Source organism: Nematolebias whitei, chromosome 6 (genome assembly GCF_014905685.2).
Source record: "Nematolebias whitei isolate Nwh7 chromosome 6, NemWhi1, whole genome shotgun sequence".
In the NCBI taxonomy this organism is placed as follows: domain Eukaryota; kingdom Metazoa; phylum Chordata; class Actinopteri; order Cyprinodontiformes; family Rivulidae; genus Nematolebias; species Nematolebias whitei.
This window is the reverse complement of record NC_056503.1, coordinates 28012565-28037927: the sequence shown is the minus strand read 5'-3', so window position 1 is coordinate 28037927 and position 25363 is coordinate 28012565. Positions and strand designations below refer to the sequence as shown.

Genomic DNA, 25363 nt, shown 5'->3' with positions numbered 1-25363 from the left:
CGATGGAGCTGAAGGACATTGCGTCCTCTGTGCCGGGCGGGGGTGTATAAATGCTGGCGCTGCTGTGCTCCCATCTCTCCTGCTTGCTGGAGTCTATGAAGAGCAGTCGGTAACGCTACAGAAGAAGCTTAACTCTGATAAAAGGTAAAACAGCTGGAGACATTAGGTAAACCTCTGCATGCATGGATGAAACAGAAACTTTTTTTAATCATATTTGTCTCTGAGGTTCAGCTGGTGTGTGGGTTAGTGTTGCTTTTGTAATAACTCGTGAAACTAAACGGTGTTTCTTTTTATTTATTTATTTTCTTAAACCATCAAAAGCTATAATTTAACTGCAGAGTTGTCTTTCTGTGTGGCTGCAGTGATTGGTGGGACGTTGATCTCAGGGTCATACAGAAAACAGGGTCAGTCCTCTACAGCTGCAGATCTCTGTAATTTAATCTTTGGACTTTAAAAGGAGGACAAATGTGAAAACTTAAGTTTCACTTTCACTTCCAAGATTCAATATGTGGTGGAACTAAATTGTAACATTTTATTAACTTTTAGTAGCTGCAAGAAGCATTTGTGTCATAAAGTAAAATAACTGTCTTGACATTAAGTGACGTTTGTGTGCATTGTTTTTTTATAGTTTTCTTTAATAATGTGTGACTTTTAGTGTTGCGCACGTGCAGCTGGACCTGACTGTATCTGCAGCCACTGACGCTGCTGGGTTTGTGGTTCTGTTCAAAGACTAACTGGGACAAAGCTGCAGAAATGATCAAGCAGCCCAACAGTATCATCTGCTCTGTTTTGTACCCCTCAGTCATCTTATAGTTTAATTATTTAATTTATCTGTGCCGTCATACGATGCTTCTTTACTTTAATCTTTTTTCATCTTTGGTTCTGTCTGATCTGGACACATTCCTTCCTCCTGATCCTTCCTCTTGAACCTTGTGCACCTAAATGACCCTTTGCTGTCTGTGGGGGTCTTTTTTTCTCCTCCACCTCGCTCTCTCTGGCCCCTCCATGTGTGCTCCTTCCTGACTGGAGATAACGGAGTGCAGTGTAGCCCCAGTAGCAATGGAGGACAGTGACCACGAGTCTTCCTCTTCGTCAGAGGAGCAGGACTCCTGCCCGTCCTCTCCTAATCACAGCATGAACCATAACGCTGCTCAGGTACAGCTGACGCTCCTCCACCTCCACTCCGTCCTCCTGGTTTATTCTTTTGCTCTGTGTTTTTCACTTTCCTCCTCATCCTCTGCTGTGCCTCCTCCTTCCTCTGATTTTGGCGTTTTTAGCATTCGGGACATTCAGACGACTCTGAAGTGGAGAACATAATGCTCGACCCCCCTCATCATGAAGTTCACAACCATCAGCATGGTGATGCAACCAGAGAGACCAAGGTCCCCGACCGCCCCCTCACCCCGTCTCACCTGCGGCCCCCTGAGGCGGGTCGGGCCCAGGCAGATTCAGGTTCAGACAGCAGCGTTCCTCAGAGCAGAAGTGTGGAGTTTGAGCTGCCGTCCCCTGTCAGTCCGTCCAGACCGAGGAGCCCCTGGGCTCTGTTTGACCCTTACAACAACAACGAGGTAAAACTAGTGGAAAAGACCCAGAGAGGATGAAACGGCTGTGTTTGCTTCTACCTTCAAGGCTTTGACATAGTTTGGACTGATGCTCTTCATACAGCTGGGTCACAGTGGTACTGAAGTCCACAACTTGTTTCCTGCGGTTGGAAAAATAGATAATTTTGTTTCTGAATTGAGGAACACAGTTTCTTTTTGATCTTGTTGTTCTGCTGAATTGATCTTGAATCAAATCTCTGTGGGATTTAAATCATTTGAAATGTTTTTTTTTATGTAATCCTAAAAGAAAACACATGACCTGACGGGCGGTATCTGTGTTTGCTTTTAGGACCAGGATAAGGAATATGTGGGCTTCGCAACGCTACCAAACCAGGTTCATCGTAAATCTGTCAAGAAAGGATTTGACTTCACGCTCATGGTGGCAGGTAAGTCCTTGTTTGCACATTTCTGGACATTTGATCCTAAGCCTGCCTTTTTTCAGCAGAGAGAGAGCTAATCACAGGGTTTTAAGCCTCGCTGGTTTTCCTCTTTGTTGTTCTTTGTTTGAAGGTGAGTCTGGCCTGGGAAAGTCCACCCTGGTCAACAGCCTGTTTCTCACAGACCTCTACAAAGATAGGAAGCTGCTCAACGCTGAAGGTGAGGGAAACACCTCCTTGAACTGCTCGAGTTTGGTTGTAGTGTTTTGTTTTTATTGAGGCCTGTTTGTGTTTTTCCAGAGCGAATCACACAAACAGTTGAAATCACCAAACACACTGTGGATATAGAGGAGAAAGGTGTGAAGCTTAAACTCACCATCGTAGACACACCTGGATTTGGTGACGCTGTAAACAACACTGAATGGTACATTTTAACATCTTTAGGACATAAATCACCCTCAGGCTAAATGAAAGCTGAAACGTCAGCTCTGCTGTGGGCATCAAGTCACGCGCTGCAGCTGAACTGTGTGGGCTCTGCGTCCCCCGACAGTCTGAACGTCCTTGTGTGTTTGTGTTGTAGCTGGAAGTCGGTGGCTGACTACATCGACCAGCAGTTTGAGCAGTACTTCAGGGACGAGAGCGGCCTCAACCGCAAGAACATCCAGGACAACCGCGTCCACTGCTGCCTCTATTTCATTTCACCCTTTGGCCACGGGTACGAGAAAACTGCTGCTTTCTTGATCTTTTATTCAAACACTGAGATTTTATTCTGCTGCAGTGCATTCTTATATAAATAAAAGTTCATGAAGCAATAAATAAAACCTTGCACGTGCTCATTCACAATGTTTATCATTACTGTCACTAACATGGATTTAACAGTTTGCCCTTGAAGTGAACCGAGTTGTTGATGCAGCAGTTCTCAGGCTGTAGATCCAGTGCACTTTACACTAATCAGCTGTTGCTGATGAAGTACTTCAAATGATTTGTGCATGTGCTCTGTTCCAATTCTCTGTTCTGCTCATGGAGCAAATTCAACCATAGTGATCCTGCAGAGCTGGTGAAGAAACTGCTCTCTCTGTCGGTCACCCTCTGCCATCACACATCAGATACAGTCAGGTCACTGTTAGCAGCTTTGAATCTTCGTGAAATGAAATCCTCAGGGTGCCTTCCAACATTTACAGATCAGCTTTGTTGTTTTAGTATCACACCATGTATGACACATTTATTCACTGCTGATGGATGAATTCAAGTTTCAGTAATACTGCGCTGAGTCACACCATGTCTGTTAAATGTATTTAAATCTTTTAAAGCTCATTACACGTGGTGCATGTAACAGTTTCTCACCTAATTATCTAATTACAGTAGTCCCTCGCTACTTCGTGGTTTGTTTTATGCAGAATTGCTATATTGCAGTTTTTCAAAATAAGAGTGGACATGACACAAAATTGTCTGATCGATGGAGGAGCCGCACGATCGGCACAGAATTTTAATTTAAAATAAATGATTTTAAATTATTTAGCACCTCCTGCACCTTTGTGCAGCCAACACTGCAGGATAAGCTTCCTCCTGCAGCTGGTCAGCCGTTCTCCATGCAGAGCGGAGAAGTGGGCGTTTAGAGTTCAGAAACATTCTTTAGAATATTGCATTAAAATGCTTTTATATATAAATACAAAAATAAACTACTGCTTACTACTTGTACTTAGGCCTGTCGCAATAAACAATAAATCAATTAATCGCATGATAAATGAAAATTATTGACCTCATTTTCATTTATCAGCTTTATCGTTTCTTCGTGTCTCTCTCTTTCTACTGAAGACACTGGATGACAAAAGGCTCAACTCCAGTTCTCTTCACTGACCCATCCCTTTCTCTTTTCTCTTTAAAATCCTTTTTAACCGTCCATAATCACATGTTTGGATCGTTAAAAGCAGCTAAGCTGAGAAGCTAAGCTATGAGCTAAGCTAACAGGCTAACCTCGGAAAAAATCTCCGTCTTGTCGAAGCTCCAAAATTCACGGTTGAAACTCGTGCCTTTGTCTAAAAAGTAGGGTTTTTTTCTGCAAAACAAAGCTGAGAACTTGTTTAATTTTTTTTATTAAAAGCTTTGTGTGACAAACGCTATGCTAAAGAGCTCAAACCACACCGAGCTTCTGACATTTTGAGAACCTAAGAGAGACAGCCCATGTCATGTCAAGGGGCCTCCCTCCCATTTTTCTTAAAGAGAGACGCTGCTCGCTCCCTCACTATCCATCCTTCGGTTCAAACAGGTTTATACTGTGGTCAAAAAAGGTACTACATGTAAAACAAATTAACAAACATTTCTTCTTAAATTTGACAATAATTACTAATTATTGTCAAATTTCAAACAATATTACTGTTTATCGCAATAATTTCTGAGAAATATTTTTTTTGCCCAATAACATTTGTTATCGTGACAGGTCTACTTGTAGTACTACACTGTTTTTCACTTATCGCAGGTATTCAGGGTACGGATCTCCCGTGATAAACGAGGGTCTACTGTATAGTCATCTTCTGTGACAGTGCACATTCACGTAGAAAAGCACAGTATTTCATTTAATTAAAACTTTTCAGTGGTTTTTTTGTTTTGTTTTGTTTTTTGTGTCGTGTCCCTGCGTCCTTTATGAATGAGAGTTTTCCGTCTCTTCCAGCCTTCGGCCTCTGGATGTTGAATTTATGAAGGCTCTGCACGAGAAGGTCAACATCGTCCCCGTCTTAGCCAAAGCAGACACACTCACCCCGAATGAGGTGAAGAAAAAGAAAATCAAGGTAAGACGTCTCCGAATCAACGAACTGCTCTTGTGGGTTTGTCGTGGTTTTATGTTCAAAGTGTCTGTTCCGGTCTCTGCAGATCAGAGAGGAGATTGAGCAGTACGGCATCAAGATCTACGAGTTCCCCGACTGCGACTCGGACGAAGACGAAGAGTTCAAGCAGCAAGATCTGCAGCTGAAGGTGAACAGAGCTCCCAGTTTGAAGCAGCACAAACTATACTGGCTTGTGAAAAACAAACCAGCATGTATCTAAAACTGGACCAGGGACCACTCAAACAATTATTCTGTTTATTTGAAAATGCCAAGCGAGTGGGCTGGTCTCAACCTGGTCATGTTTGTTTGTTTACTGAAGTTATTACCCAACCTAACCTGGGCATCCAGAGCCTTCAACACTTCACCATGCTGTCTTTTCTGACCACAGCTGCACACAGAAAGAACTAAAACCAGAACGAAAGGTTTAGTTTGGTGACTGGGTCGTCCACAAAACAAAAACAAGTTCATTCAGTTTCTTTAAGAGAGCGATGATCCAAACTGGGGAAGACTTTATGTTGCAGCTTTCAGAACAGTCCGTGTGAAACCTGTCCCTCCGATGCTGTTGGGACATTTTACTCATTCTTGGATCCTTTCTGTTCCGTCTTTAAGGAGAGCATTCCCTTCGCTGTGATTGGCAGCAACACGGTGGTGGAGGCCAAAGGGAAGAGGGTCCGAGGACGTCTCTATCCCTGGGGCATCGTAGAAGGTGTGACAGCAATTCAAACAAAGAGATGTTTACAGATGCAGAACGTACAAGCACAGCACTCGTGGAGTTTTAAAAGTGAGCGTTCTGCGTTTCAGTGGAGAACACGGCGCACTGCGACTTCATTAAGCTGAGGAACATGCTCGTTCGCACTCACATGCAAGACCTGAAGGACGTGACCCGGGAGACCCACTACGAGAACTACAGAGCTCAGTGCATCCAGAGCATGACGCGCATGGTTGTGAAGGAGCGCAACCGCAAGTATGTTCACACACACACACATTATTTGGAAGTGTTGTTAAGAAGACAAAGACTGTAGATAAGTGTTTTTGTTTTAATAACTCTGGTGTCAAGTGTTCGAACAGAGAGCAGCTGCAGATACAAACTGTTTCTGTTTGTCTGCAGCAAACTGACCAGAGAGAGCGGCACCGACTTCCCCATGATCCAAGGAGCGACGGAGAGCGAGACAGAGAAGCTCATCCGAGAGAAAGACGAGGAGGTACGGCAGGCCGACCACGAGCCAGAGTCGCATCACGAGCACGAGTCTGAGCAGCACGAGCGCTCCGAGGCTCCGTCCAAAGAGCAGAAAGATGACGGAGAGCGTCTTTGACTTTCAGAGACACTCGGACGTCTCTTTTTGTTCTTCTTTACCCCCGACTTATTTATGTTGTTGTTTTTAAAGCTGGAGGACGCTCAGTGGTGTGTCCAGACATGAAGCTGTGTTTCAGACTTTTACAGCAAAATGTTTGAAGTTTCAGAGATTTATTCTGACGTGAAAACAACAGGTGAAGTCACATCAGCTAGACCAGGGGTCTGCAAACTTTGAGATCAAAAGAGCCATTTTACACCTTCGTTCACTAAATGAAAAGTGTTCAGAGCTGCAACAACCTGCTACAACTGTGATCATCAACTGGTGGCCCATGGGCCTCCTTAGGTTTGTTGCAAGGGCCACTAGTGGTGACATTAAAAAGCTAAAAATATATAATAATTTATATTTTTACAATTTAAGATGAATGAAAAGACCAGATCATTCTTGTAAAGAGGGGGTTAGTTTTATTAAATTATTAAATTAAATGTATTTATATAACGCTAAGTCCCAACAAAAGTAATCTCAGGGCACTGAACAGAAACATTCATATAAAAACAATAATTTAACACTATTTGCCTAAAGATTTTTTTTAATTAATGAATAATTTTAATTATTTTTAATGATATAATAATTAATTATTAACTAATAATTAATTAAAAAAGCTATGAACTATGATGACCTATGTATTTTTTTAATTGTGGAAAAAATAAGTATAGAAATAAAGCATAAAATTAAAGTGAGTATGTTTTACTGCTTGTACTTGTTCCAGTGTTGACATGTTTGCAAAAGAAATGACAGAAAAACAGCTTGAACTAATTTTTGTTGTTTGTACAACAACCAATAAGATTCAGTTTTATGTCAGTTTTGGTCAAAGCTTGAAGGAGCCGCAAGTAGCTCCAGAGCCGCAGGTTGCAGACCCCTAATGTAGACTGAGCTGCAGCGCGATTAGTTTCTCCTCACAAGTGTAGAAGTAAAACTTTATTACTAACAACTTCTGAGACATTCAGCGTCTTTCACCCTGATTAATAAACGAGTTAGAGTTCGGTATAGTTTGACTGAGATGTTTTTGTCTTCACCGCGGTGCGATGCTGTCGGATTAAATAGTAAATAATTGTTTCATCATCCTTCTCCTCCCCCACCTAACCCTGCAAACTATTTATTTAAATAAATGCTTTTTACATCAGCTGGGTTTATTTTTTTGTGTAATAAAACAAAGATTCAGTTAAACAAGGAGATGTTACTGTAAGAATATACCATCACTTTGAGTTTAGAATTAAGGGGAATCAGATTAAATTACTTTATAACACAAAATTTAATCTTGACACTTGTTCAGAATTAAAGCTGGTTGTCAACATAAAATGACAGCTAGTGGTCTTACTATGATTAAAACGTTGCTGCAGTCTGTCTGCGGTGGAGGAGCCGCAGCCTCCAGGTCACATGATCTTCACAGACCACGTGACGTCTGTGGTGTTATCGATCGTGTTGAAATAATGAACCCAGATGAACGCCTGCGCAGCCGGCTGACGTGCGCAGACCTTAAAGGTTCACGTGTCGCTTCGTCACTAAAACCCTCCTCCTCTCTCGTCACAGCTGCGGCGGATGCAGGAGATGCTGCAGAGGATCCAGGATCATATGGTCACTCAGAACGACGGACATTAACGAAGGACCTCCAACAACAAAATAAACTCCTGAACATCGACCACTCCTCACTCAGCCGCACGGACCCCCGACGAGGCGGTAAGACGTGACGACTCGGGCTGTTCTCCTCAGAAACATCCCCCCCTCTGCTTGGAGTGGGGGGGTTGGATGAGATTCACATTAATTTACTGGTGACGTGTTCATATTTAAGCACTCTTTTCTATGTTTTTATTTTCTCCAATGATCAACCTGATGAACATATAGTTTAATTCTCTGTGTCCGAGTCTTATTCATGTTCCTGGTTTTATTTAATCAGCCAAGCTGCTTGGCCTTCTATGGATTATATAGATTATAATCTTTCTTTCTACTGACGGGTTTGTTTCTCTCCGTGTTATTTTTGTGTGCACGTGTTTTGTTATATTTACCACCTGCTGCCTGACTTCATGGATGTTCGTCCTTAATGTTGGTCAGCCATGACTCGCCTCACGTCAGCAGACAGCACGCCTTTTAAATAACTTTGCAATAAAAATAATAATAATATGTCCCCGAAGTAAACGTGTAGCAACGTTGGCCCAGGATCCAAACGGACCCGACTGAGAGGAGTGGGGCTGCATCAGTAGAGGGTGTATTTATTTTTGCATGTTCTTTTTATAACTCGGTCCACGGATTAGTTTAATGGCTCTAAGATTATTAGCGTGTTTGAGAGATTATGAAAAGAGCAGGAGATTTTTATTTTATTTTATGTTTTTCTCTGTTCGATCAGTGCTGATTTAACACCAGCAGAAGTTTTGATTTATTCTTAAAACTGTTTGTAATTTTGTTTCTTATTAAGAATGATTGAAATGACTTTCCTCTTGCTTCTGTGAATTTTGCTTAAAACGAAGAAGAAAAAAAAAACACATTCCTTCAGTCGGGTATTATTTCTGTTTCTGAACTTGTTTTATACTAAATCTTTTAATTTCATGTTTTTTGGATTATATTTATGTATTGAATTTACAAACTGAATGATTGTAAAGAGGAAAGCGTACAAAGGATGTAATAATTCAACAGTTATATTGTTATAAAATAAAAAAATTTATATAATTTCAGCCTCAGTCGTGGTTTTATATTTTATTGTTTAAACACAATTCATCTAAAACTGAAGCGTTTTCCTCTGGACTCCAGACGAGCTCGAGCCTCTGACTGTGGACGAACACCCGGCAGGAGAAAAGTAAGTTTCTTTTCCTCATGAGCTTTGATTTCTGCTGGTTCTTATCAAGTTAACGTGTGTAAACATTTATTGTTGAACTCATTAAAAGATAGTTACTTTAAACATGCATGATGGAACCGGTTCATGAAACATGTATCATTGCTGCACCACGACAGAAACTTTCAGCTGCTTTTGTTCTGTTCAGTGGGGCCCGTCGTTGGGCTGATTTTACTCGGCTCCCTCCTGAGCTGTTAAATTCACAGGAGTCTATTTGTTGTAAATCACAGGTTTCTGCTCTCCAAATGTTCAGTGGTTCTGAGTCCAGGGCTCATCGCAGGCAGGTTCAGACCAGCTCATGTTTTTTAAATTTCCCTCATGCCGTCTGAAGTGTCATTTGAATGACCTGACCCGGTTTTAACACCTTGTGTTTAAAGAAATAACTCATGGATTTCAACGTGCCTTTGAAAATGGCTTCCAGTTTCAGCTCCACAGCATGATCAGTCCTCCACCGTGCTTTACTGCAGGTAGGACGTTTTACTGTTAACTTTTTATTCTGTCCCGATCGAGCTGGTCCAGGATGTAGGACGAGCTGTGCCTTCAGCTTCTCTTCATCGTTGCACCAAATCTTGAAGCCTTTGAAAACTCTTTACACCAGGAGTTTCATCTCTGTCTTATAGTTTTGAATCAGTTTTATTTTATATCGTTTCATTAACTCGGTGACTTTGCACAGATAAAACATTACTTGGCATTTTCTTCAGTAAAAGGATCACAATGAAAGCAAGTTGTTTGTAAACATAATAGAATTTATTCTCTTTATTATAAATTTTGAGTCTGATGTATTCTCCAGTTGTTTTCTTAACGTAACAGTTCAATCTATAAGCAGTCCAACAATTACAGGTTATATACAGCTTAAACTTTCTCCATAGGGAAAATCACATCAACACACTGTTGCTTCAAGTGTATTTGAACAGGTTTTTATAATCCGATTAGCTGAAACACAATTTTTAAAATATAATAGACCAGTATCTCTTGATAAAACAGTGGGAATAAGATTGATTTTGTCCCTGCTGTGATTGTAAACACACACAAAGGGAACATGTATTTAGTGTTGGGATATGATCTGTCACCCGGTTAGATACGGCCGTGTTCGTGGTCCCACAGAGGAAAACTAAAACGAAACGAGCGACAGTATGAATTTAAAAAAACACATTTATCTATAAATGTTGCTCTTGACTTTAATAATGTTTAACCGGTGAAAGAGTTCAGTATCAGTGGAGTGCGTCGGTACATTCATTCAGGAGTCCAGCTCAAGGTGCTGAGATCAAACCGTGTTCAGTCACAGTGCACGCTTCACCACCCGACTCACTGAACTTACAAACATTTCTCGATGCGTTTGTGGTTAAAGTCACTTTGAACCAAAACTCCAGCACATTTCTGCAGCAACGTGAAGTTCATACACACATTCATCTGAACACACACTCTGAGGACTGAACACAAGCACATTATACAAATACACAACAGATATTATGGACCAGTTTGTACTAATATTCACACAATCTAAACGTGTTTTTAACTCTGAGCCTAAATTTATCTCAGACTCTGAAAATCATCTGAACCTCCCTTTGAGTGTTAATGTGAAATAAATCATTTGGCAAAAAATAATAATCTAGTAGCAGCGTGGAGAACTCGGCCCTTCTCCTTCACTGTTTGTTAGTCACCAGTTTGTTTGGTTTGAGGTAACAGGAGGGAAATTAGATTGTCAAAATGAACCCGACAGAACCGTACGGTAATTCAACATGTCTGAACATTTTCCCCTCACTGGTATGTTGACTAGAAACAGTCAGGAGGTGGTGCTGTTACTCCGTGCACATCACCGATGACGGCACCTCCAGTGGGGCGGGGAGGTTTTGTAGTCCGGTCCGTGATTTAGTTCCAGTCCGGGGAGGAGGAGCTGCGCTACATCAGTCTCAGCAGACTGGAGGTCCAACTCTGATCCGGCTCTGTCTGCATGTTTCTGTCAAACCAGTGCCTCCGTCTGAACAAGTAGTGAGGCTTTAAAACGGCCCGTCTGCCCCCAGTCTGCTTCCTCCTCACTTCAGGGTCACATCTTCAGGTTTTTGTTCACTGTGTCTGAATGATGGTGGCGCTCCCACCCACCCCCTGACCTGGACCTCTTCCTGTTTGTGTCCTGCAGTTCTGATGCCAAAGCTCAGGCCAGCTTCAGAGTACTGATGGGGAAGGAGGGCATGGTTACCATGGTGACGGGGTTAAGCACCGCCTGACCTACTAGCTGCGGGTGGTGTGCCATCACCACTCCCTGCTTACCGACGATGGCGGCGGCCGCCTGGGTTGGAGATGTGCCGTTCATGTGGGCGTGGCTTAGAGTGTGAGTGATGTGACCCACCACAGCCGGCTGGGTAACAGCCACTGGTTGGGGGTATAGGGCGGGTATATGGGGGCTCAGGTGAGCCACTGGGTGTACAGTGATGTGGCTGATGGGGTGATGAGTGGAGGCCAGCTGCACAGAGCCGGTGGAGGTGGTGGAAGGAGCCAGGTGGGCTACGTGTTTAGGTCCCCCTCTGTGGATGATGTGGTTCAGTGTCTGAATGACCGAAGGGTGGGACACTGAAGCATGGGCGATGACTGTAGGATGTAGACTGGGTGTTTGGGTGAAGATGGGTGGCTGAGGGGTGGATGTGGGAGCTGAAGGTGGCAGAGAGGTTCTGTTTGGGATGATGCGCTGAGTGATGATGGAGGTAGAGACAGCAGCTGCTGCAGGTGGAGTTGGACTCTGTGCTGCAGTTTTGTTCAGCTCAGGTTTCATATTATGAGGTGCAGGGGGTGAGGCGGATGGTGCTCTGTGTGTCGTCTCTTCATCCAGGTCCTCCTCCATCACGTCTTCACCCTCTGGAGTACAGAAGATTTCAAATATAAGCAGATTTGTTGCTAAAGAGCCAAAACTCCCTCCTTCATGTCTGACGTCAGGAAGATGAAAAAGATCTGTCATGCTGTTCGGACGGACCGTAAAGTCCCACACAATCCACCCACCTGATGCTGTGGACGTTGAAGCCTGGTCCTCCTCCGGTTGCACCGTCTGTCGGAGGACTCTGTCGATCTCGATGACATCCATCCACTGGCTCAGCTCGTTTTTCAGCTCCGCCAGCCGCTGCTGGGTGGCGATCTTCTCTCTGGCCAGTCGCTCCATGTCGTGCTCGTATTCCTTCTCTTTACGCTTCAGTGTCTGGAGGGAGATCAAACACAAAACAGATTTAGTTTTCTGTAGTTCCTCCACTGTGACAAGAGTCGGTGTGAGGACTACAGTCCCCCTGAACCTCCTCTGTAACTTCATGAAGGTCTCTGTAGGAGCGACGGTAAATAAAAGAATTAGATTGTTAAACAGTGGCGTCTCTTCATCTGTGGTGGAAATCTGTCATGTCTGACTGCCTTGCTTGCAGATTAAACCTCAATCTGGATTTTTAGTAAATGTTCCAAATTTACACTTATGTATTCAGTAAAAATGATTTGTTAATATTTAGCGCCGTTTCTCTCATTATTGTACTAAATGGTACCAGTTTGCTCAAAGTGACAAGTTAAATGTTACAAAACGCTGAATGTTAATTACAAACATGTCAAACAAATTCTGTCGTAAACCCAGAGAGCAGCTTGTTCGGTGGGGTGGGGGGGTTAAAGAGACGGAGCTACAGGCTAAAACAAGGAGGGGGAAGAAGATGAGGAAAGTAGGAGGGCCTTCTTGGAAGTGGCTCTGACCCAGTTTGCCCTCACCAGCTGACTGAGCATGACTACTGGAGGACCGTACAGACCAAGGCATTTTCTATTCCACAGATAAACAGCAACAAAACTGATTCTACATGTTTACTACATGTTTACTACATGCTCAGGCAGTTGATCCGACACGCTGAGGGAGTGACTGAAACCTGATGACTCCACATCATAAAGCTGTTTTCTCAAAGGCTGCACTTCTCGCTCGCCCGTCTCATATTAATGTCCGTGTGTTTAATGGTGTGGCGTTTGGCTCCACGTATGTTGAAGGGTGAGGTTTAGCATGTTCCATGCAGAACAGCACAATGCACACATTCAGAAATAGAAGGAGGACAAAAGGCGGCCCATGTGTGATACCACACCTGTCTCTGAGTGCTGATCCAGGATTAGAAATGAACGGGACAAGCTCTCTGTGCGTTAACACTGCAGGTGTGTCAGTCTGACATGCTGCCATCCTTTTTTATTGTACTAACTAAAATACAGTGACAGGAACATTTAAGCTTTGCACTTTGACAGATGATTTAATGGTTCTTGTTCCACTTTCAGTCTGGGTTTCTAGATATGAACCATCAAATCAGAGTTCAAGCTTCACATCGTTCCTGAACCACAAACATGGAAATCAAACGTTAAATCTCTTCTCTCATAGAAACACGATGTGGATCAGAACTACATTTTAACGTCTAAAGTGTGAGTTCAGATCGTTTTGTGGACACGTGGTAATTAATATCTTACCTGTCGTAGATAACTCGGCCTCAGTTTGGAGACGGAGTTGAACTCTGATCAGATTGAGGAGCGAACCACAAGTTTGAGCAGAGTTGAGCTCAAAGTGGAACATCATCTAAAAACCACTCCAATCTTATAATTTATAAATCTTCACTCGGCTGTTAGTGCAACATTACATGTTTATTCTGCTGGAAGTGCTACAGCTAGATGCTGCTGTGTTTACAAAGAAACGACAGGCTTCTGTATAAATACACAAGAAATGTGCAACTGAGTGTTGTAAAGATTTAAAATTAATGTTTGAAAGAACTGCGATGAAGACTGAAGTTGTTCAGACTAGCTGTTGGCTAGTTATCTGCAACAAGTAAGATATTAATTGTTCATAACCTGATCATCATTGATGACGCATTACTTATCAAACACTCCGGCATCTAGAACAGATGTGTGGTTCGTGAACATCAGCTGTGAAGCTCCACACATCAGTCTGTAACACAGACTGTCCCAACACAGCGCCCTGATGTGTCCCAGCTTTGGTTGCCAGGGAAACCGCTGAAAAGGTTTTCTTCATGTGCCACAGATTCCTGACCGCGTGTCGAGATGCAAACATAGATTCTAAAACAAAAAAGGCGACGCTCTGCTCAGGTAGATCTGGCTGCTGTGTTGTCACGCTCACGCAGCCTTTCGTGAGTCGCAGCACGCCATGACACTACGTGCTGTGACTCAGTGAGAGCAGGAACGGGGGGGGGGGGGGGGGGGACGCTCCCAGATCTCCAGAGCCACTAAACTCAGTGCGATGGTGGAGAGCGCCAACAGCTAATACCACATAAAGCTGTCATGTAAGTGTGCAGCAGATGGGTCACATGACTTTGTTACATGTTCATCATGCCAGCAGGTCGATGGCACACAAGGTGCCGACAACCTTTAGATTCTGTGCACATGGCCACGCTCCTCCTCCCAGGCTCCGCTTGTGTGTGTGTGTGTGTGTGAACATCTAGATTAACACAGAGATACACTGAACTCTGTGTGTGTGTGTATGTGTGTGTGTGTTAAACACCGCTGTAACAAGCAATGCGAGCGCTGAGCACATGGCCCCACAAAGGGGGTGGGGGGGTGTTTGAAAGGGAGGATACAAGCTGTACTCACTGACTCACTTCTGCAGGGTTTTCTTAAAGGGCCAGGAGCACCAGAGGCCACGTTGCAGACATGCTGCTGAGCCCGGCTGACCGAGCGGACTTCTGCTTACAGGTCTTGTGACACTTGAGAAACCATAAACCTTTGTCCCGCTCTGCCTTCAGGCTGGAACAGAGTTTCACGTGGTGCCTGACTCCAACAATCAGAGGCTTGTTTGTGGGAAAAACAAACCACTCGTTCCTTGTGTGCAACGCTTAAGTCATAGCTGGCCCAATTACCTCATCTTATTCAGAACCGAGGGGTTATAGATCCAGAACGACTTACATTAGCTGTCTTGTTGTGATGGAAAACATTTCTGCTGCGGTGCTGCTTCAGAATTTACTCAAAGAAGCCAATGCTGCGTAATATGTCAAATAATATAAAAACTATTATTATTTGAAGCTGAATTAATACAAAGTGTTAAAACAAGATTTCATCAGAAAGGGCTGTTCTAAAAATAGTAACAGGTCCATATTTACTGTGTTTTCACTTCATTAGAGATTTCAGGTTGGTGTTTGGAATGGAGTGGTGGAGGAACAAGTTGGGTCAGGGAGGGAAATGAAGGTGGAGTAAACCGAGCCGCGTGCTTAGCGCTCCTCGCTGTGCAGCGAGTCCTGCCTGTTGCAGAGCTGGGCGGGGGCCCAGCATGGGGGAGTGACGTCTCAGCGGCTCAGGCTAGCCATGTGCTCGCTGCTCATGTGGCCTTAAAACAGCTCGGTGGGGAGCAGGGGAGGGGGAGAGGACGCGCGCTAATGCATCGGCTTACTTTACAATTCTCAGCTTTCTACGCTGCAGACTCACAAGAAAACATCCAGGAGCAGAAAGCAGCAAATAAAAAGTGTAGTTTTGTTAAAGAACCTGCCCTGAGGTTTCATCTTTCCTCAGTTCTGAGTCTGAGGCAGGACGTGACGAGGAAGCTCAGGTTTGTACTTTCATCGACAAATGAACATGTAATATAAATGAAACGAGCTGCTGTGTCTACAGCCTCTCACTATGTGTCCCTGTTCTGAGCTGGGGGGGGCTGCTCCGCCCCATCCTCGTCCTCCCGCTGGCAGCCGAGGAGGACGAGGACAGGGGCGGGGAGAGACAAACACAGGCAGGACGCACGTCTGCATCAGCGGTGTCGAAATATGACCGTTCACGTTTTTCTTGTTTCCTTCACTTCCTGTCTCTTCACCAGCAGTCAGTGGAAAAAAAGCCTTTGTGACAAAACAACGAGCACAAACAGAAAAGCAGCGAGACGTTTGTGACCTACAATACTTGAACTGTTTACAGTCTTTAACTAAACGCAGCAACATGATAAACCCTCAGAGAGGGGTGTTTGGAGGGACGCTGAGCTGTGAGCACATGCTGTTCTAGTCCCCCCCCTGAGTGTCCACGAGCAGAGTGCAGCTTCTCCGAGCGTCAGCAGCACGTCGTCCCCTTCGATTTTAAACGTTTACAAACTGGGCCAGAGATGGACCTTTGTACCGACGGTTTACAGCAACAGCCTGAGTGTAGCGCACGGTGAGTCATGTGCTGGCTGTTCAACTGGAGCACAGATTAAACTAAATGACAAGAGAACACACACACACAAATAATCTTCTGGTCTTGCTGCTCTGACAGGAACGACGAGAGGCATCACATGGGACTCACAGAAACCAGCTTTTGTCCTGCCCCTCCTGATGCTGCAGTTTAAAGAACAGGGACGTTACATCGTTTTGTAGCAAACCTGAGCACTAATAAACACGTACCTGGCAAGCTACACAAACGTGATGAACGTTCTGAAAAGGCTGCTTCAAATGTGTCCCTAAAGAGACGCAACAGACGCCTGAGCTGAAGCCGCAAAACGAACGTGACCCAATAGAAACGAGAAGAGCACGTGGAGGTGAACTGCAGCTCCACCCTCACCTGAATGTATCTCAGAGCGCTTCTCAGCACGCTCAGGTTGGAGGTTTTCTTCTCGTCGATGTTTGGGATGTTCTTCTTCAGCGTCTCGAAGCACTCCTTCAGGTGAGCCCTCCTGGCAGACAGAGATCAGGGTTCAAACAAGAGGAGAAACGGGATTCCATTTATTTATGACGACGAGCTCCAGCGTGAGGGAACTGCTGCAGTGTTCCTGAAACACACGAGGTCATCTCACCTGTTCTTCTCCAGCTTGTTGTGCACTTCTCTCGTGCCCGCCCTACAAGAAGACAGAAACTAACTTAATGTCCAAGAGGGAGAAGAATCATCAGAATTAAAGGATCTAAACATTCCTGTTTCTACACAGTTTGATGTTTAAATGAGTTTTAACACCGACTTGACTTAATACAGAGAAAGTTTACATGAAAAACATCTAAATGATCAAAAAGACTCAAATTAATGTCTTGAACGTATTTATAGCATATAACACCACTACTGACGAAGCAGGGACCACATTGTGCCGGTCTTTAAAGTTTACAGTGAAGGACCATCAATGGAAAACATGAATGGTTTTGTGCAGCCCTGTCCTGTGTGTTGATGAGTTAACTGGTTCTGACGTACCCCCCCGGCCTCTTCTTGTTGTCCAGCTGGCGGCTGTCATCAGGAGGACTGCCCTGGCTGATGGGGCCGTTCTGAAGAGGAGCAGGTTGAAGTGCAGGGCCCGGATGGGGCAGTAAGGCGTGGTGCTGTGGGACTGAGATGACTGAACCAGGATAGCACCGAACCAGCGGCTGGGGTGTCTGCTGAAGTGGTTTAATGTTGCTGGTTGGGTCAGCGAGCTGTGGGTGATGGTGGTGGTTCTGCCTGTGGTTGGTGGTCACTTTAGAGGCCGTGTGGTCCGTTTTGGGTGGTGGGGAGCACAACGCAGCTGCAGCGCTTTGCTCGTGAGGGGCGTGATGGTCTCTCTGAGGGGAGGCAAGTGAAGGAGCAGCTGGAGGTGAAAGCGTGGCCATGGGCTGTGTGGGTGGAGCTGCAGGGTTGGGGGTGACGACGGGGAGAGGGTCGACTGTGACAGGCACGGAAGGGGGAGGCAGGGAGGGTGGCACGGGTGCCGGGCGGGACTCAGTGCAAGGCTCTTCTGCTTTAGAAACATTGTTGATGTGGGGTGTTGGGGTGTAGCTCCCATCAGGGTGAATATACTCCGTCTTCTGCTGCAGGCGGAGCTTCTCCTTCAGTTCATTCTCTGTGGACGAAAGGAAACAAAATGCAGTTCAGGCTTCCAGCATGAACGAAAACCAAACATCTGGAGTAACGCAAACACCCCAACGTGTATTTTTACTCTAAACAAGTACGTAAATCAGCACGTAAAACATGTCACATTTAAAGTTGTGAGTTTCTGCTCGAGGCAGCAGGAAAGTATTTCACCTAGACCTTCTGTTAGATGATCTCAGAGGCAGCAGCTTGAGACAGAATGAATAAAAACACAGATGATTGTCTAACGGCAGCTTCTGAGTGCTTCTTCATTTGGAGATTAAATACATTCATATTTACACTAATGCCAGCTCTTTATGTCTGAATCTTAGCAACAAAAAACGGCGTGTACGTTATTAGGTTTGAGAAATCATCAGTGGACTGAAAAAGATGGAAGTGTTTGTTTTAATGGAGGAGCATTAAAGATAATTCATCCTGGACACTGTAGTCTGTAAGAAACATTTTTCCACACAGCACCCTGCTGAGTAAAATATACCAAAATTGCGTTTTTTTTTTTTTAGCTGATAAGAGTTCAAAGTTCAGAAACGTTAAAGCCCTGCATCTCCAATCTCACACATCATTTAGCTCAATTATTACAGCTAAAAATCAATAAACAGGGCTTCCTGTTGAGCAAAGGATTATTTGTGACAGTTCCTTCAAAAAAAAAAGAAAAAGAAAAGAAAAGAAAAGCTTTGCTGCTCTAAATGATTAAAACAAACAGAAGCCACCTTAGGTTTATACATGTCGGGTCAAACCAACAACTTTCCTTCAAAGAAACACAAAGAACAAGGAGTCCCTCTAGCATTAGATGACACGTTCCCTCAGCAATTTTTTTTGGCTATATGTATAAAATTTAATGTGTGTGTGCCTTTGAGCATTTAAAAACCTGAGGCATTATATAACTGCAGCAGCACTTGGAGACAATGGCCTACTTTTATCCACACACTGACCTGCTCTGCTGCAGCAGAGAGAGGAAAAACAGACAGAGCACTCACTCTGACACTTTTCTGAACTGCCGATGACCCCCTATGTTTAAAACACAATCGGCGATGCATCTAAAATATGTTGGCATACAGGACATAAAATGATTGAAAATGAAAAAACAGCACAGAGTTTAAATAATTCGTTGTGTTTATTTAAAGTCTAAGGTGTCATGTTGGTCTGTAAGCCTGGGGACGTCCTGATGTAAACTCTAGCATTGGACATGGTGGTCTGTGACGCCTGCACTGGTATCTTAACAGTTTCACTTCCTTAGTTTCACAAAAATTAAATAGTGTTGTGTTTTACCTTAAAGGCCTAAAAAGTACAAATCAATACTGTAAATAATAGTAAATAGTAAATAATAGCTCTCGACCTTGACCTCTCCAAGTGGCTTTAAGAATCTGTTGGACTCTTGGCAGGGACCAATGCAGACATGTTCCTGTTTTTAGTTTTCTACATTCGCCTCATAATTAACCGTTTTTGTTACTTTTTTGCCATCTTATTTGTAATAAATAAATAAATCTGTATGCCTCTTATGATCGTCTATAGTTGTCGTTGTTGTCCACTGTTGTCATCACTCTTTGTTGAAATCAGGCCTCTCTTGTAAATGAGTCCTCGAGGCTCAATGAGTTTAACCTGTTTAAATAAAAGGTTGAATGAATAATGGTAAAATACAGGAATAAGAGGGAGATTTGATCAACAAAAACACAAACTTTCTCAAACAATTCATATTCCAAGTGTCTTATTTTGTCAGTCTTTAGAAAAAGTGAATGTGACGGTTCTTTAAGGCCTCAGTGCAGCTTGTGACCCTGGGGTTTCTTTAAACTGCCTTCAGGACCAGGCAGGGAGTCATATTTTACAGATTTTCTCTGTTAAAATGGAAAAGGTCTCCTCTTCCAAGAGCCGCAGTAGAAAAAAAGTTCCACAAGGATCCATCCTGGGGCCAGTTCTATTAGTGATGTGGATTTCATGTGATTCAGACAATACACAGATTTATACAATCTTGACTGCATTTATTTGATCAATCTTAAACTATGAAGAGTTTAGAAGAAGAGGTAAATGAGCCATTTTTACCTAAATGATAGTAAATCTGAGCACGTCACCAAATATCTCTAAACTTGACACCCCACTTAAGACTTTAATCTTCAGGCTTGTGTGAGAAATTTAGTTGTGATCTGTGATAGAAAACATAATACACAACTCTAATGTATTTTTTACAACCAGGAAACATTTTTAAACTATTTGTTTCTAATAACGAGTTAAAGATACTTACCACAGCGTTAGCCCATTATTGTTTTTCTGTTAGCCAGTGCCTGTTGTCCCATCTGCTGCATCACTCCTGCTTTAATGCCTCCACTGACCTCCTCATAAATATAGATATGTTGTGTGTATGTTTCAACTTGTTTTCATATCACTGTGTGGTTTAACATAAAAATATCTGAACTGTTCTGCCCTATTCTCATCCCAGATCTTTTGGCTCTTCTGAATGACTGGTTTCGGCTGATTTCCATTCCGGATGAATTGGTAAAGTGGGCTGTCTTTGCAGCAGCGACCCTAAAGCTGGGGACACTAATCATGTTGTTAGTCAGACTTTACCCACCATTCCCAGTTGGGTAAAGTTTGCACTAGTTTGGCACAGTCAGCTAGCTAGTTGGCACAAAATCCACCAACGTATGAGGGAAACGGACCCGACCCAACATTATTTGCAGTCAAACATGTCTGAATAGCTGGTGCTGATTCTGGACACCGTCAGGCCGCGTGGACCGATTACCAACCAAACTGAAAACACATGTCGCCATCAGCCAATAAGAGCAAGAGGGTGGGACACAGGAAATGACATCAGAAGATCAGATGGTGGTGCAGACAGCAGCTAGCTGATTGTTGAGCCTTTAAATGGACACACTGGCAGGAGTTTTATGTGTTCAGTCAGTGAGTCCTGTTATCTGTGTGATCTCCAGTCTTTCATCTGTCATACAAAAATCTGCTGGAACCAGTTTGTCAGTCTATGATCACACTGCAGATCTTAACGCGTCGCTCAGTTCAGATCTTTTGCTCAGATCTGATTTTTGAGCGCTGAGTCAAATTATTGTTTGGATGTGGCCATAACCAGACTCCAGTGTGAACAGTCTACAGCTCTGAGGTGACCCACATGTGGAGAAGACGTCACGCCACATGCCGTGTTCACATAAGTAAATACGGATGCTACACGTTAGCATGTGTGTATTGTTTCTCATGTTTTGCACTTAAAGTATTATCTAACATGGTGGTTTTGTCCATTTGATCCTAAACTATTTGGACTGATCTGCATACCCTTACTTCAGTGATGGAAAAGTTGGATGAAGAGCGACATGACTGTACAGACTACAGCTGCTTTGAAAAACTCTGGATATGTATTTGATTTAGTACCACATGAAAATGACCCAAGTCTGACTTGAAAAATAATGGGATTGTATGTGCAAAAAAAAAAAAAGATACGAGCCACTTTTACCTCCACTGTGAACATTAAGTATTTTAGTCTTGTATAAAGTTTCCCCAGCTTCAAGTGCACCCTACCTACTAAGAATTTAAAAATCACAACTCACTATCCTCGGCTTTCACTTGCATTTCACAATTTAAACATTTAAAATGTTTTTTTTAGCTCTTTGGTTTATTTTTCTGCTTTTACTTGACTGTAATGTTTAGTTCTTAATGCATTTGTATTTTACAGCTTTCTAATCAGCCTGTTTTAAAGAGACTTTACAACTAAAGTTAATATGGTAATTTAGATGGCTGGCTCGTTTTAGTTGAGCTTTTCTCCCTCCTATACACAGCACGGTAATGACTCATCTTCGTAATAAACGATCTTTGGGAGAAGCTGCCCAAGCACGCACGTGGTGAAAGAGGCGGAGTCAGGCTAATGTAAAAACCACGGTTAAAATATGGGGGCGTGTTTTGTTGATGCGCGTCATCGTGAGACGTTCAAAGCTCTCGAAGAGCGCCTGAAAGGAGGAGTTTGTAGCCGTTTTAATAATTTTAGACGAGAAAGTAGTAGTCAGAAACATCTATTCAACGGGACAGTAAAAATAAAACTAATCGGTTTAAACACTGGTGGACAGATTATATGTAAAGCAGTCACTTGGTCCCTGTCGGGTCGTTATAAAGAAAGAAGCTTGGTATTCCCAGTGCCACCGCCCTTATCCCTCCATGTTTCGGTCCTTGGATTATAAAGAACACATCTTTTACGAACTACAGAGAGAAGTAGCGACAGACCCAAGAAGTTCATGTAGCTTTGCTGTAGGTTTAATCATGCATCGGGTTTTATTAATGAGGTGACACTGCAGCAAAATTCATGCACGTTTCATATTTAACCATTAACCAGAAGACAAAAATAGGTGAAGTAAACAAATCCAACCAAATCATCCGCACACCAAAACGAAAATGAGAAACTTCCTGGGCGTCCTTTCTCGCAACTGTCGTCGTTTTCAATGAAAATCTAAAGCACAGTCAGTTTGTGAATAGTGCAAAGGAAAGTGTAACGTTTCAAGTAATAAAATATAAACTTACCACGTGCTCTTTGTTGTTGATGCTGGGCTTGTAGTTCCAAATACTTGGCAGCTTCCAGGAGCGTTTCGATGCTCATCATGTCTGTCCAGTGAGGAGGACTGGCTGTACTTTTACGGAGAAAAGCAGCACCGTGAAATGCGCCTGTGTGTGTGCTACAGTACGGGGAGAAGTTCCCTGTCTAAAAATGAAACAAACGGTAACCGGACCCCCCCGTCGCCCTCACACCCTCCCTCGGTCAAAAACTCTCCCACGTACGAAGAGGAGTTACAAACAAAATGGCGCTCAAAGTAGTACGAACAAGTATGTGAATCACGCAGCGTTTGTGTCCGCCCACAGAGAGGGTGTGTGTGTCAGGGGGGGGGACCAACCTCCCAGCCTGAGAGGCAGCAGTGTGGGGGAGAGCGGAAGCCAAAACATGGAACAGCCCAGTCCACACCTCGAACTGTCGAATCGAGGCGCGCGTCCCAGAGCCCTCTCGGCGCTGGTGCGTCCGTAACGGTCGTAAAACTTACGCTTCCTCCGAGCGACGTAATAAAAATATTAGCTAGCTGTTAGCAGCTAGCAGCTGCGCCATTATCGGTTCTCTGTCGCTTAGCAACCAGCCCAGGCCCCCTAGCAACGGTTGAAACCGTTAGCAACCGTTCTCTTGCTCTTTAACCAGTTAGCCACAGAGAGGTCCTCCTACTCATCATTATTTTAATTTTCTATAGTTTACCACGTATTTAAAAATATGTATTTGGAGTAACGTTGCCTTCAAACAGGAAGAGAATAAGAATGTCATATCATCTGATACAATCAGATATGATCATCTGATAACACCGGAATGTTATCAGGTCTCTCTTGTAAATGAGTCCTCGAGGCATAATGGGATTTACCGGTCTAAATAAAGGTTGAATGAAAAAAAAAAAATGTACACACAAAAATGGATACGATGGAAAGGCACATGTGGGGAAAATAATAAAATAAATTCTCTTAACAAAATAAATAAACATTGACAGCTTTATGACCTTTATAGCCTGTTGCCAGAGGTGAAAGCATCAGTGAGTCGCTCCATTAATGCAGCAGCTTCAAGGAGGAAAAATGAGAAACATTGTTGAACTTTCCCCAGGTATGGCTCTTACACTTGCATCCTTTTCAGGACCTTGTATTGACTTTTCATCTCTGACCCTTGTGATGAACAGAATTCACTAGTTCATCCCTAACTCTACTCTAAACTCAAATCACAGCTTGGAAAGTTCAGGACAACTGAGTAACTCCAGCAGCTTTTAGTTACAAGTCCTGGGTATGAATTTTAAATATAGTTGTACAAGACTGGGTCTGACATTCATATTAAAATATACCAAATGAAAGAAGAAGAAGCAGTTCAATGAGTCTAACCTTTATAAAGGTTGAATGAAAAAAGAAGCCATCATACAAGACATTGTGATGGGGAACACGCACCCCCTGTTGTGGACTTGTTAGGTACTGCAGTAATTAAATTTTCAATAAGAAACATGACGTGAATGTGTCATTTTTGGAAAAGAACATTTATTCCAAATGCTTGGACAATTTTAGAACAAAGTATTCATTTTGCATGTGTAAAATCTTTAAATTGAAACTAACAAAATAAAACAAGTACTGGTATATGTGTAGAAACTTTTAAAAAGGAAAACCTCAGCTAAAAATGAGTATTTCTATACAAAAATCAGGTCTCCTGTTTCTGAAAATTGAACCTAGGCTACAGATTTCCACAGTGTGTTCCTCAGGTAAGTGCGCAGCTGGTTCATCAGGTCTTTGTTCTGACCTTCAACCCAGTGCAACTCAACGACCACGTCTCTCTCCTCTGGAATCACATTCAGCACACACTTGAACAGGAAGTGTTCAACACTGTGGATCTGGGACTGTACGGGGTGTGCATCACCTGCAGCAGCGGGAGAGTCCTTCAGGTCTGGTTCCTGTCCAGTTTCTGCGCTGGTTGAGGCGTCCATGCCCACAATCTCACCTGCTGCAGTTTCTAACACCTCTTTTAGTTCTCCAGCTGGGCTTCTTGTTTCGTCCTTCCTTGTCTCAGTTGAGGACAGAGTTGTCCTGATGTTATCGTTTGCTGCGGGGTCCGGCTGGTTCTGGGAGGAAACGGGAGTTCCTGGAGCAGCCGTGGCCACGCTGGTTTGAGAACTGGTTCCGGCACAGTGAGGCGCTCTGGGAAGCTCTCGCAGCTGACGGTTCTGCTCACGCCTCTTCTGTCGTCCGTGGATCCACGTGTTTTCCACAGCGGTCAGAAAGAGACTCTGCTCCCGTGTCCTGCAGGGGACACGCTTGTGCAGCACCTGAGGAGCACCACACGGGAACATCAGACCAAAACTGTGTGTGTGTGTGTGGGGGGGGGGGGGTCTGACGTTCATTTCTCAAAACAAACACAGACAGAAAACTAAACACCAAAGATGCACAAAACGACTTGTCCAGTGCTCTGGGGTTTTATTACACCTAACTGTGTTTGTGTCAGTATCTGTGTGTTTGTTAGCAAAATATCTCATGTAACAACTGGATGTACAACTACAACAAAATAGCTTTTACAATCAACTCGAATCACGATGGCTGCCACAGCCAACTGACTTAAAAACAAATATTTTGCTAACAGTTGGAGTGGTAGTAGCAAAGAGTGATCCTCAATAGAGCTAACAGACTGCACCGTTTGAAATATTCCCATTAACTACAGTATTTGGAGCAACCCGTGTTAGCAACATATATTCCGTTTGTCTTCTCTGTCCTCTTAAACCCCAGCCAGTCGAGGCAGCGGCCGCTCATCCTGAGCTTGGTTCTGGTTCTGCTGGAGGTTTCCTTCTGTTAAAATGATGAGAACTGAAGCACCAGTGACTGTTGTAGTGTGCAGCTGTGGTGGTGGTGTATGCAGCTGTGGTGGTGTGCAGCTGTGGTGTTGTGTGCAGCTGTGGTGTTGTGTGCAGCTGTGGTGTTGTGTGTGCAGCTGTGGTTGTGTGTGTGCAGCTGTGGTTGTGTATGCAGCTGTGGTTGTGTATGCAGCTGTGGTTGTGTATGCAGCTGTGGTGGTGTATGCAGCTGTGGCGGTGTGTGTGCAGCTGTGGTGGTGTGTGTGCAGCTGTGGTGGTGTGTGTGCAGC

The 25363-nt window shown here is 43.7% G+C and overlaps 3 protein-coding genes across 3 annotated transcripts in view; 1 reads left to right on the top strand and 2 right to left on the bottom strand.

Moving 5' to 3' along the window:
- sept4b (septin 4b) overlaps positions 1–8006 on the top strand; it is a 46187-nt gene extending 38181 nt beyond the window's left edge. The window contains exons 3-12 of the mRNA XM_037677483.1: positions 1891–1987; positions 2112–2198; positions 2279–2402; positions 2559–2693; positions 4647–4764; positions 4847–4948; positions 5410–5506; positions 5602–5764; positions 5909–6002; positions 7683–8006. Coding sequence (XP_037533411.1) covers positions 1891–1987; positions 2112–2198; positions 2279–2402; positions 2559–2693; positions 4647–4764; positions 4847–4948; positions 5410–5506; positions 5602–5764; positions 5909–6002; positions 7683–7751 — 1086 coding nt within the window. The 3' untranslated portion in view covers positions 7752–8006. The remainder of the gene's footprint in view (positions 1–1890; positions 1988–2111; positions 2199–2278; positions 2403–2558; positions 2694–4646; positions 4765–4846; positions 4949–5409; positions 5507–5601; positions 5765–5908; positions 6003–7682) is intronic.
- A 2388-nt stretch (positions 8007–10394) lies between these two features.
- Positions 10395–22504, bottom strand: mnta (MAX network transcriptional repressor a). The gene is made up of 6 exons (XM_037677473.1): positions 22249–22504; positions 17095–17716; positions 16712–16753; positions 16480–16591; positions 11968–12160; positions 10395–11826 (listed from the first exon to the last, which is right to left on the bottom strand). The coding sequence occupies exons 1-6, from the start codon at positions 22325–22327 to the stop codon at positions 11129–11131; spliced, it is 1746 nt and encodes a 581-aa protein (XP_037533401.1). The 5' UTR covers positions 22328–22504; the 3' UTR covers positions 10395–11128.
- A 1321-nt stretch (positions 22505–23825) lies between these two features.
- Positions 23826–25363, bottom strand: part of mettl16 (methyltransferase 16, N6-methyladenosin) — a 40759-nt gene continuing 39221 nt past the window's right edge. The window contains exon 10 of the mRNA XM_037677476.1: positions 23826–24554. Within this exon, the coding sequence (XP_037533404.1) occupies positions 23961–24554 (594 nt within the window). The 3' untranslated portion in view covers positions 23826–23960. The remainder of the gene's footprint in view (positions 24555–25363) is intronic.

Coding starts and splice junctions, on each gene's coding strand:
- mnta (XM_037677473.1), bottom strand. CDS start 22,327: ATGATGAGCATCGAAACGCTCCTGGAAGCTGCCAAGTATTTGGAACTA. Junction 16,754..17,094: donor AACAAGAAGAGGCCGGGGGG/GTACGTCAGAAC, acceptor GTCTTCTTGTAG/GGCGGGCACGAGAGAAGTGC. Junction 11,827..11,967: donor TTCAACGTCCACAGCATCAG/GTGGGTGGATTG, acceptor TCTGTACTCCAG/AGGGTGAAGACGTGATGGAG.